Source organism: Chelonia mydas, chromosome 11 (genome assembly GCF_015237465.2).
Source record: "Chelonia mydas isolate rCheMyd1 chromosome 11, rCheMyd1.pri.v2, whole genome shotgun sequence".
NCBI classification, from domain to species: Eukaryota; Metazoa; Chordata; order Testudines; family Cheloniidae; genus Chelonia; species Chelonia mydas.
Window position 1 is genome coordinate 31966783 of NC_051251.2, and position 13220 is coordinate 31980002.

A 13220-nucleotide genomic window follows, 5' to 3' on the forward strand; every position below is an offset into this window, starting at 1 on the left:
GGCTCCTCCATGGTGCGGCGCCTCCATGGTGCACTCCCTCCACCCTCAGTTCCTTCTTGCCGCCAGTCAAGGTGCGTCGGAACTGCTCTGCTCCAGCCTTGCTGTAGCTCATCCCCAGAACTGCTTGTTCGTTCAGTGTTGGTACCTGTAGTTAGCTTAGCTTAGCTTAGCTTAGCTAGACAGCCTGGGCCGGGGCATGCTCTGCGCCCTGGGTTTTAAGTCATGCGACACTTGTACGCAATTTATGCTTGTGAGGGATCCACACACAGACTGTTTAAGCTGTTTGGGGGAAACCCATCTCAGCGATCACGGCAAGATTTGCAAGTCATTTAAGCCTCGGACCAAGAGAGAAAGGGACATGAAGCTCCAGGCTATTCTGATGGAGTCAGCGCTGACCCTGGCTCCAGCACGCCACTCTGAGTCGGCACTGGGCACCGCGGTGTTGGTGCGCAGTGACTCTTCGATGCCATCGACTAGTTGGCACTGCTCCCTGTCCACAAGACGCACCAAGAAGGCTAGGAAGAGGCCGCCTTTGCCGTGGCACCGAAGTAAACCTGGGACAGAGGCTACACCCATGTCGGGCAGCCCTCGATCCCCACCGGCCTGTAGGCCTCCGACTCAAGTCGAGTGGAGTAGCCTGGCCTATTCAGAACAGGCCTCCCTGGATGACTGGAGGCCCTGCAGGCAGCCTGGGGTATTATGTCCATGCCAGTACCAGGGGCACCGCCGATGTCGGCCCCGTGCTTTGGAGGCAAGCCGCCGCTGGGATCTCCGCAGTCACCCCCGGCTTGGTACTGGTCTCAGTCGAGGGAACGTTCCCGACGCCGTTCACTGCCCAGCGACCGTTCAGGGCAAAGTCCACGTGGCTCACCCTGGACGCCCACCAGACTGTCTGGTTGGGTTCCATCTGATCGGGACTCTCAGCACCGCTCTGCCTCAAGGAGCGAACACCAGTGGGACGGACGGAGACGACGCCAAAGGTCCTCACCGAGGAGGGGCTATCGCAGCCGGTCCCAGTAGACACTGTGGCCCCCAATGCAGCCCCCAGTGGGGGCTCGCCCGGTGGCCGGAGCCTCGGAAGGACCATCGGCCTCCCTCTCTAGACCCCCAAGGAAGGAGTTGGTGGGACGTACATCCTTGGCACCATGTCCGGAGACTGACCAGGTGGTGGACCCTCCGGTGTCAGTGGACACGCAAAGTACCGTGCTGGCCTCCTCACCCTCCCCACATGAGACGATTATGGCCCCTCCGTCCCACAGGAGGACTTTAGGGCCCAGCAAGAACTCTTAAAAAGGGTGGCATCAAGCCTCCACCTCCAGGCAGAGGAGATGGAGGAGCCCTTGGACTCCCTGTTTAATGTGCTGTCCTCCTCGGCACCGGGCAGGGTAGAAGGAAAATTTATTCATCCTCGAGCTTCCAGTTGTGGGTGGCGAACCACCAGACTCTCCTGGGCTAGTATGAGTTCAGTCAGTGGGGCTCCCTGCCCAAGTTGGAGGACTCCCTCAAGGTGCGCGACAGAAAGGAGTTCAAAGCGCTGGTGGAGGGCACAGCGACTGCCAGGGCAACCCTGCAGGCAGCTTCGGATGCAGCAGACATGGCCACGCAATCCATGGCCTACACGGTGTCCATGAGACGGGTGGTCATGGCTCCTGCTATCTGGGTTGTCCAGCGAGGCGCAGACTTCGTGCAGGACCTCCCATTTGATGGCAAAACTCTGTTTGCAGAACAAATGGATACAATGCTGCATGGCCTGAAAGACTCCTGCACGACCCTCCAGACTCTGGGTCCAGCTAAATTTAAGTTCAAGCAGCATCAGACTCCCACTCAGGCCACCCACTCAAAATACAAGACTGCTTATATGAAGTTGCGGGACTATAAGAGGTGCCCACAGAGGCAATCTCGGCCTGCCCCCCAGCCTGGGTCTTCCAAGGGCAAGCAGGCGGGGAAAAGGCAGTTTCGACGGGCTGCCCGGGGGCACCCTGCCAGTTATCATCAGGGGTCTACCTTCAATAAAGCTTCCCTTCTTCAGTCGGTTGTGTGCTTTCCCCCAGAGTGGTCATGGCTACACCCTCCAATTTACTTGCTCCCCGCCCAACCACCCCCCGCCCCTGTCCCTCCTGGGGGACCCCTCGCACGAGGCTCTGCTCGAGAAGCAGGTGGGGCGGCTCCTGGGCCTAGGAGCGGTGGAAGTGGTACCGGGGGAGTTCAAAGGCAAGGGGTACTACTCCCGCTATTTCCTTATCCCGAAGGCCAAAGTGGGGGTCAGGCCCATCTTGGACCTGCGAGGCCTGAACCAGTACATGGTGAAGCTCAAGTTCCACATGGTCTCCCTAGCCTCCATCATCCCCTCACTGGATCCTGGGGACTGGTACGCCGCCCTCGATCTGCAGGATGCGTACTTCCACATTCATATATTCGAGGGGCACAGATGCTTCCTCTGTTTCATGGTGGGGCAGGAATACTACCAATTTGCGGTCCTCCCATTTGGACTGTCCACTGCCCCCAGGGTATTCACAAAATGTATGTCAGTGGTGGCGGCCTACCTCAGACGCTATGGGGTCCCGATCTTCTGCATCTGGATGACTGGTTGGTCAAGGGCTGCTCCCGGTCGCAGGTGCGGGATCACGTGGCGCTCCTTCTGTCCACGTGCACCACTTTGGGCCTGTTGGTAAACAACTCCAAGTCCATGTTAGTCCCGGTACAATGCATAGAGTTTATCAGGACGGTCCTGGACGCCTCGTTGGCCAGGGCCTCCCTACCACCGAACAGGTTCGAGACTCTGAAGGGGCTCATCGACACAGTCACAAGGTTTCTGGTGAAAACAGCCAGAGTGTGCCTCCAGCTCTTGGGTCACATGTTCACGTGCATGTATGTGTTCTGTCACACCAGACTCAGGATGAGGGCCCTCCAGCTCTGGTTGGCCTCGGAATTCTCCCAGGCCAGGGACAAGATGGGCAAAGTCCTCACAGTGCCCAAGACAGTGATCACCTCACTAAGGTGGTGGTCCTCCCTGAGAAATATGCTCCAAGGGGTCCCATTCAGGGTCAGGTCCCCATCACTGGAACTGGTGTCTGACATGTCGGACCTGGGATGGGGGGCGCATGTGGAGAATGTTCAGACCCAAGGTCTGTGGTCAGCTCAGGATCTGACCCTCCGCATAAATGTCAAGGAGCTCAGGGTGGTATGGCTGGCGTGCATGGCCTTCCGCTTGCACCCGGAGGGCCAGGTGGTCAGGGTCCTCATGGACAACACGGCCTTGATGTTCTATATGAACAGGCAAGGCGAGGCCAGATCCTCTGCCCTCTGCTGCGAAGCCCTCAGGCTGTGGGACTTTTTGTATAGCCCACGACATCTGCCTACAGGCCTTCCATCTGCTGGGCGCCCAGAACACTCAGGCAGATTGCTTGAGCAGGGACTTCTCCTCTCAGCACGAGTGGTCTCTCCACCCAGAGGCAGAGCACAGACTTTTCCAAGTGTGGGGAACTCCCCAGGTGGACCTGTTCGCGACTCAGCAGAACCGTTGCTGTCCCCGGTTCTGCTCCGGGCCAGGAGGAGGAGGGGGCTGGGAAGGGGCGCTATCTCAGATTCCTTCCTCCTGTCCTGGTCCAGCCAGTTTGTCTATGCCTTTCCCCTGTTCCCGCTGATCAGCAGGGTCCTGGAAAAGATAGACGGACAAGGCCCAGGTTCTTCTGAGTGCCCCAGCATGGCCCAGGCAGCATTGGTACAGGACCCTCACGGGCCTGGCAGTTGCCCCACCGTGGCCATTGCCCTCCCGCCCAGACCTGGTCTCCCAGAATCAGGGCTGCCTTCTCCACCCCAACCTAGTGGCACTCCACCTCACAGCATGGCTGCTCAATGGTTAGGTAGGGAGGAAAGGACGTGCTCGGAAGGGGTTCAGTGCGTTCTCCTAGAAAGCAGGCAGCCCTCCACACGCCGAGCCTACTTGGCAAAGTGGTCTCGTTTTTCCAGTTGGGCGGACAAGCGGGGAGTTTCCCTGGTGGCTGCGCTGATCCATCTTATTCTGGATTACCTCCTTCACCTTAGAGCCCAGGGTCTGCCTCCCTCGTCAGTCAAGGTGCACCTGGCGGCCATATCGGCCTTCCATCCACCGGTGCAGGGCCACACGGTATGACCGGCCGATTCCTTAAGGGGTTGGATCGTCTCTTCCCATATGTTAGGCCTCCAGTCCCGCAGTGGACCTAAACCTGGTGTTGGCCCAACTCACGGGGCCCTCGTCTGAGCCACTAGCCACGTGCTCCTGGTCACACCTTTCGTGGAAGGTGGCCTTCCTGGTTGCGATCACGTCGGCTAGGTGGGTCTTGGAACTCAGGGCCCTGACCTCTGAGCCCCTGTACACGGTGTTTCATAAATATAAGGTCCAGCTCCTCCCATACTCTTGGTTCCTCCCAAAAGTGGTCTCCGCCTATCACAAGTCAGGACACTTTTCTGCAGGTCCTCTGCCCCAAGCCCCATGCGTCCAGTGAGGAACGCCGCCTACACACACTGGATGTGAGATGGGCTGTGGCTTTTTACCTGGGTGGACTAAGCCATTCAGGAAGTCCTCGCAGCTGTTCATCGCTTCAGCCGAGTGCATGGAAGGTCGGCTGATCTCCACTCAGCGGCTCTCCAACTGGATCTCTTTGAGCATCTGTACCTGTTATGACCTGGTGGGACTCCCTCCGTCACCAATTGTGAGGGCACACTCAACTAGGGCACAAGCCTTGTCGGCTGCCCATGTCCCCATTCAGGACATTTGTAGGGCTGCCACATGGTCTTCTGTCCACACATTCACCTCTCATTATGCAATCGTCTCCCAGACTGGGGAGGACACTGGGTTCAGCAGGGCCCTACTCCATCTCAAAAGTTTGTGAACTACCCACCTCCAACAAATGTAGCTTGGAATCACCTATTGTGGAATACACATGAGCAATCACTCGAAGAAGATAGTTACCTTTTCCGTAACTGATGTTCTTCGAGATGTTTCTCATGTCTATTCCACATCCCGCCCTCCTTCCCCTCTGTCGGAGTTGTCTGGCAAGGAGGAACTGAGGATGGGGGGAGCGCACAGTGCCCCTTATGCCACACCACGGAGAGGCCACTCCAGGGGTCATGAGGAGCACTCCCCTACCGGTACTGCAAGGGGAGAAACTTCCAGCACCAGTGCACGTGGCGAGCACGCACATCTACTGTGGAATAGACATGAGCAACACATCTTGAAGAACGCCAGTTATGGAAAAGGTAACTGTCTTTTCTGCAGCAGTCAGCTACCTACAGTGATACTGTAATATTCAGCTGATCAGCTTGCTCAGATAGAGCTTTCACAGATTTTCAGGTTTTGTTCTGGAAGTTTTTCTTGTGTTATGGCAAGGGCCTCAAGTTCTGCCTTATCTGCTGAACTCTAGTCATATACAAATGCCAAGAGGCAGGGACTCTTGCCAAGAGGCAGGGACTCAAATCAGTCATTTATTGATTATGTCCAGAATGGATGTTTGGATTTCTGTGTATCTTCTTTCCACCCTCTGCTGTAGTAACACTGTTTCCCTGTTGTTTTTTTCTTGTGCCATGATTCCATTAGGCTCATCTTTCACACAATATAAATCAGGATAACTTTTCTAAAATTGAACAGAGCGTGGGGGGGTGCCATTTAGCTAAATAAATTAGCTTAATTTTTTTGTCTTTTTCTACAGTTTTCAGAGTAGCAGCCGTGTTAGTCTGTATTCGCAAAAAGAAAAGGAGTACTTGTGGCACCTTAGAGCCTAACAAATTTATTTGAGCATAAGCTTTCGTGAGCTACAGCTCACGTTGTTTCTACAGCGTCATCCACAAAAATGTGATAACCTGACTTTCTTTTTTTAGGTTGTTGCCTACCACTATTGCCAAGCTGACAACACATATACATGTCTTGTCCCAGAATTTGTGCACAGTATTGCAGCTTTACTTTGCCGGTCACATCAGTTAACAGCATACAGAGATCTTCTGATAAAAGAGCCTCAGCTACAAAGTATGCTTAGCCTTAGGTCCTGTGTCCAAGATCCAGCAGCAGCTTTTAAAAGAGGAGTGTTGGAACCACTTGCAAACCTCAGAAAAGGTATGCCAAGTAGCAGTCTACTCAGAAACTTTCTCTGAACTTTATAAATGACCAAAAAACCCTAAAGTGATCTGATATACGTATTTAATGATCTGAGGGAGGTGATTAAATGTATAGGAATGACTTCACTAGCAGGAATGTTTTTCTTTAATCTCTTTCGGTTATAATAATTTTAGATGTCGCTTGTAAGAATACTAGACAATTTTCAGACAGAAGTATTTTAGTTATAAAATAATATCCTCCAATATCTAATATTAAAAGTAATGTTTTCATGACTTTTTTGAAAATGTCAGTGAAAACATGGTCACACTTATTGTTAAGGATACATTTATAAGTTATAGGCAGGACGCCTATCAGCCATTAAGGTTGCCCACCACTTCCCATTATAAAACCCAGTTTTTAGCTTTGTATAACTTTGGCATACTTCAACTGTCTGGGCTGAAATTTTCCATGCTGGGTGTCTGGCTCCGGTTGAATTTGGAAAACATCAGCCAAAGCAATTTGGTGTTTCTGAATACAAGGCAAAAAGAAAAAAATATATTTTGCCCATGTTACAAAATTCTGGTATCTTTTATTTGAAAAGCTCTAGCACTCCCATGCTGTGGAGCACTTGAAATTTTGTAAATCTTGAAAATATGTATGAGGGATCTGTTTTTTGCTGTTCTCATGAAAATCCACTCAAATTTGGCCAAATTGTAAGTCTTTGAAAAATCACAGTTCATGCATGCTCAGTAGAAACTTCTTAGATTTTAGCAGCTAAATTCCCCAAGATTCCATCTGCACTGGTCATGGTCCGGCCCAGGGCTGAGCAGGACTCTCCCTGTAATTACCGCACAGAGCTGCTATGTGGGTCTGAGCACCTGAGCTGAAAGCAGGAAGCCCGTCTCCCCCACGCTCTTGATGACCTCCCTGCTGGGCCCAGGCAGCATGCATGAGGAAGCTGCCCAATTCAAATGCAGAGGAGACAAAAGCCAGACCTCCAGGGGGATGTGGGGAGAGTAGATTGGGACAAGGAACCTGGGTGTGGTGAGGATTGGAGGCTGCTGGGGGCAGGGGAAAATGAAAAGGGAGAGTGGGACTAGAAGTTGGGATGTAGGGCATTTGGGTGATGGTGACCGAGATTGGATGTGGAGTCAGAGGAGAGATTGTAATTGAGGAACAGTGGGTGGGTGAGGGAAAAGGTAAGATGGGAGAAAAGGCAGATATGATGAGGAGCCAGGTTGTGGGGGAAGAACTGAGACTGGGACAAGGAGCTGGGGTTTGGGGAGGATGGGGAGTGTGGGATAGACTGTTGTGGTGTGTTGAAAGGGGTGAGGCTAGGACTTATTGGGACTTGAATGAGAAGCCTGAATATAGTGGAGTCTGGGACTAAAGTAGGTGAGGACAATGGGGCTGAGATGAGGATTTGTGGTGAGGAAAGGACTGAGTCGGTGGGGAAGAAGGGATCCCTCTCTGAAGGAGTATGCAGAAGAGTCTTGGCCCACTAGAGCATGCTATCCTCCAGAGCTTGGAATGGAGCCCAGGATTCCCAAGTCTCACCATTGTTTTGTTGTCAGCAAATAACTGTGAAACCCACTGGTAAAGTATCTCTCATCCCTCTTTAGTGCTGGTCCGCGTAGAGGGTGACGACACACTACTGCTATTAGTTACACCATAGCTGAAGTGGCAGAGTGTGCTCTTTTAAAAAACATAGGAAATTACATACAAAAAGTTGTTAAAAGAACATTATAAAATAGAAAAGTCAAGTGGCCCAAAATTAGGAAATGTCATAATTAAGATTGCCTGTGGAACATTAATTCAGCCCCTTTGTGCATATGCATTATCATACTTTCCTTAATTCTGTGGTCACATACTGTTTTTTCCACGGGATCCTTACCTCATATGGTGCACAGAATGGACAGTGCTCACTTAATGAGCAGCTATATTTTGTTCTCTTTTTTCAATAACTTGCCCCATGTCTTATTCACATAGGTGTTTTGTGTTATAATGTTTTATAAAGGTTTAATAAATTATTAATAAAAGTTCTAATAAATGGTTATTTGTTAGAATCAAAGGGTCAGTAAGTGCTTGTAATTACATATGGAACCTTCTATTGATGTGCTTATAACGATTCATAGATTCATAGATATTTAGGTCAGAAGGGACCATTATGATCATCTAGTCTGACCTCCTGCACAACGCAGGCCACAGAATTTCACCCACCACTCCCACAAAAAAACCTCACACCTATATCTGTGCTATTGAAGTCCTCAAATTGTAGTTTAAAGACCTCAAGGAGCAGAGAATCCTCCAGCAAGTGATCCGTGCCCCATGCTACAGAGGAAGGCGAAAAACCTCCAGGGCCTTCCAATCTGCCCTGGAGGAAAATTCCTTCCCGACCCCAAATATGGCGATCAGCTAAACCCTGAGCATATGGGCAAGATTCATCAGCCAGATACTACAGAAAATTCTTTCCCGGGTAACTTGGATCTTACCCCATCTAAAACCCATCACAGGCCATTGGGCCTATTTACCATGAATATTTAATTACCAAAGCCATGTTATCCCATCATACCATCTCCTCCATAAACTTATCGAGTTTAATCTTAAAGCCAGATAGATCTTTTGCCCCCACTACTTCCCTCGGAAGGCTATTCCAAAACTTCACTCCTCTGATGGTTAGAAACCTTCGTCTAATTTCTAATCTAAATTTCCTAGTGGCCAGTTTATATCCATTTGTTCTTGTGTCCACATTGGTACTGAGTTTAAATAATTCCTCTCCCTCTCTGGTATTTATCCCTCTGATATATTTATAGAGAGCAATCATATCTCCCCTCAACCTTCTTTTAGTTAGGCTAAACAAGCCAAGCTCCCTGAGTCTCCTTTCATAAGACAAGTTTTCCATTCCTCGGATCATCCTAGTAGCCCTTCTCTGTACCTGTTCCAGTTTGAATTCATCCTTCTTAAACATGGGAGACCAGAACTGCACACAGTACTCCAGGTGAGGTCTCACCAGTGCCTTATATAACGGTACTAAGACCTCCTTATCCCTACTGGAAATACCTCTCCTGATCTAGAACACCTACTACTCATGTCTTTAACATGCTTGTAACATCTGTTAATCATTTAACCTTTTCAATATACCATTTACAAAATGGAGCTTTAATATAAAGTGTGACCAAAAATACAGCTGGAAATGTGTAGATGTTCCCCTGCAGTATTTGTAACACAGACATTGCAGCATAGTGCTAGTCATAAGATCTAGAAAATGAAACTATGAACTATTTTCGTTGGCTAAAGAGAGCAAAGTGCCAAAAAGCAAACAAACAGCATAAATAGTAAATTAGATTTTAAAAATTCAGTTTTAATCTAAAATGAGATTAGTGATGGTGGTGATTTTTGGTTGGATATTCTGACTTGCAAAATTTCTCCTGATGTATATAAAGTTACCTTTACTGCCAAGATTTTCAAAATTGTGTGGAAAAATGTGCAATCTCCTGTTGTTTTTTACTTTTGTTATTCAGAGCAGAGAATTCCAGAGGAAGAATACATCATTTTGATAGATGGTTTAAATGAGGCTGAATTCCACAAACCTGATTATGGTGACACACTTTCTTCATTTATCACAAACATTATCTCTAAATTTCCTTCCTGGTTGAAGCTGATTGTGACTGTAAGAACTAACTTTCAGGTAAAAATCATATTTTTAGTTTAGCTTATTTTTCTCTTAAAAGTGACCTTTTACACTGCTACAATTATATTACTTTGAATTAATGCACTTTTAGGTGAATTCAAAGACATAAATAAAAATTGTGCCATGGTGGATAAATAGGTTTTTTATGGTGGATAAATAGGTTTTTTTCTGGAGTATGCCAATGAGATAAGTGACAAAACATGAGCTACAGTTTTCTTAGACCTCAGGTGGGATGAGAATGGGATATTGAATCAATAGAAGTTAGGAATTCTCAACATCTTATAGAATTTGAGGTGGTTAGTTCCCAACTAAAGGTTGATTTATTTGGGATTTCTGTTGAAAGGATCACCCATTTAGAAGTCGTCTTTCTCTAATACATAGTCCGTGAAACAACTATCTGGATTCTGGGAGGTTTGCGGCTACAGTGTTTTCATAATGTCAATGCCCCCAGACTGAAAGTTCAGCTTTTTTATCAATTTAGCTGTTTTTAATTACATAGGAAATGCATTATATTATAAAGGTGCTCATTTATACTAAAGATGTTTGCAAAGTTTGCTAGACTATACAAATATGTATTGATCTGCCTGAAAAGCAGTTGTATGTCTATCATCTGAATTACTGTTTTTTATGTACCATAAATGTGTGTTCAGGTAAAACCACTATACCTAGACGATCCATTCTGTAACTGTCAGTTCTCCCTAACTAAGTAGTCATGCATGCCCAGTCAGTACTTGAATGGGAGACCTCCGAGGAACACCTGCTGCAGGAAGTGGTGGTGATGGTGCTCTTCTCTCTGGGTCATTACTGAACTATTTGTAAGCAAAGAGATGTAAAACTGTTTCCTGGCCAAATTCCAGTTCTAGTAACTTTGTATTCTGCTGCCCTAAATTTGAAATGACCACTATATATCCTTCATCTACCCTTCAGGGGTTGGTTAATAAAGTGTTTTGAGATTCTCAGAAGAAAGATGATGGTAGTGTAAAAATATAAAATGTTGTGTTACCTGTTGTCAGGTTACTATATCTACAAGAGCATACTAGAGCTAATAGATCTTTCTCATCTCTATCTTATGCCTCTCACAAAAGAAAAATATAGTGAAGCTAGACTGTGAATTTTCAATTCTGAAATGCTATAATGCGCGTGTGTATGTATGTGTTGTTCTGTTGCAGGAAAATACGAGTTCACTACCCTTTTTCAAAATATCCCTAGATGACTTCCCAGATAACAAAGAAATCCATGGTGATTTGAATTCATATATTCAATACAGGATCAATAGCAGTCAGGAAATAATAAACAATATAGCTTTAAATGGGAAAGCTGATGCAGCCATAATCGGGAAAGTGAGTAACCACCTGATCGTGAAGAGCTTGGGATCTTATCTCTATTTGAAACTGACACTGGATCTTTTTCAGAAAGGTCACTTAGTGATAAAAAGTGCCAGCTACAAGGTAGTTCCTGTGTCTCTATCAGAACTTTATTTGCTCCAGTGCAACATGAAGTTCATGACCAACTCTGCTTTTGAGAGAGCACTGCCAGTGTTAAATGTGGCTCTAGCATCCCTTCATCCCATGACAGATGACCAGATTTTCCAAGCTATTAATGCTGGTCAAATAAATGGTGAACAGGACTGGGAAGACTTCCAACAGAGGATGGAGGCCCTTTCGTATTTCCTGATAAAAAGGCGTGACAAAACACGTATGTTCTGCCATCCTTCCTTCAGGGAATGGCTTGTTTGGAGAGCGGATGGTGAAAATACAAACTTCTTATGTGAGCCAAGGTAAATTAAGGCTGTAATAAGGTGTAATATGTACAGATAGCTGGTGTTACAGATTTTACTAATCACTTTTGATCACTGATGGGGGGAGAGTAATGTTAAACAGATGCATTTTTTCAAAGGAAAAGCTGTGCATATTTAGAGCCAAGTTTTGTCTTCTAATGCCTAGATGTAACTCCTGATGGAGCCAATGAGAACTGGGCCTATATATCTGAGAGCAAAATGTACCCTTAGTAATAATTAAGCTGTGTGATTTCACTACCTTGGTGAAGAAGTATAATTTATGAGAAGCCTCCTATTTTTATCACCTTGGCAAAATCTGCAATAGGAAAATACTGTAAGGTTTCTTACAAACTCCGACTTTGAAAGCTACCTTTTCTACTGGGAAATAGGGCAGTAGATCATTTTGTCTAATTTTCTTCTGTTTTTTTTAAATTACTGAGACATTCTCAGTCTCATTATTTCAATTTGACCCTTCTACTCCCCTTTCTTGGGTTGTATAGTATGGGTCATGTAGGTCAGAGACACTGAAAAACACTGTGCGTGCACATTTTGCCAGTCTGCATTGTCCATTTTGCCACACTATTCAGGGGGTTGGAGTTTAGTCCTTTTAAAAACATGTTAGGATCATCACTCATACATAAAGTAGATTTTGATGATAATTCTAAACATGGATTTACCAGTATTGCACCCAGCTACCTCAGAATTTTAAGAATTCAGTTCTCCTGCGTTTTACAAAACCATGGGTTGTACATGATAAAACTGATCTAATAACATTGGAATTTAGTTATGTAAAATTCACCACTCTGTGTTTGTATGTTAGGCATATGTTTCAAGCTGATGGTGGTTTTTGTGTCTGCGTGTGTGTGTTTTCATTTTATTACGAAAAGAAAAGGATGCTCTGTCATTTTTTTAAGGGGCTTGAGGATTTTAACAGAATTTCATATCTTATTAGAGGTATGGAAAGATGCAACAGTCAGATTTAGCAGAACATTGCAATATCTATTTACAGTGTCTTGTTGACCTCACCCCTTCCATCTCCAGTCAGTGGAGATTCTGATCTGGTGCTTGAGACCTGAACACTTTTCATGAGGCTACTCTTTAGATTTCCCATGACCCTGTTCAATTCAGATTTATTCTTTTAGAAGTGAATTCACTGTACTTAGAGACAGAGCTCTGTTGTCTCCTCTCCTAATGTCAAAACTTATGAACTCAGGACAAGTATTAAAAAGTTTTCTCTCTTGTGACATTTGAAGGTTTTAGTATTTAAATCGACACATGGAGATATTTTAAAAGTTTAACTGGGTGAAACAAAAAACGTTGAAGTTTGCATGACATAAATGTATGAACGTATTGGGTGATGTAACTAAATCTTTACTAAATAAATGTGCTGCTCTCTCATTTCCTTCCTTTTGCTAGGAATGGGCATGCTCTACTGGCATTCATGTTTTCTCGGCAAGAGGGAAAATTAAATCGCCAGCAAACAATGGAACTTGGTCATCACATTCTTAAAGCGCACATTTTCAAGGTAAAATCCACATATTTTAAAAACACAGTTGTATGATATCAGAATAAATGCACAAGTGTCTGAGATGATTCCAGACTGGTTGCTTTAATAGTTACAAACCACCTTTATAAACACCTAATATTCTTACAAATAAAGTGATCCCTTTTATGCTTCATCC

General features: G+C 46.3%; 1 protein-coding gene across 12 annotated transcripts in view; it reads left to right on the top strand.

Annotated features, from left to right (window-relative positions):
- Positions 1–13220, top strand: part of TANC1 (tetratricopeptide repeat, ankyrin repeat and coiled-coil containing 1) — a 212982-nt gene that overhangs the window by 140255 nt on the left and 59507 nt on the right. For all 12 annotated transcript variants that reach the window (XM_043524883.1, XM_043524880.1, XM_037911874.2 and 9 more), the window contains 4 exons: positions 5857–6088; positions 9592–9758; positions 10931–11538; positions 12955–13063. In XM_043524883.1, coding sequence (XP_043380818.1) covers positions 5857–6088; positions 9592–9758; positions 10931–11538; positions 12955–13063 — 1116 coding nt within the window. The remainder of the gene's footprint in view (positions 1–5856; positions 6089–9591; positions 9759–10930; positions 11539–12954; positions 13064–13220) is intronic.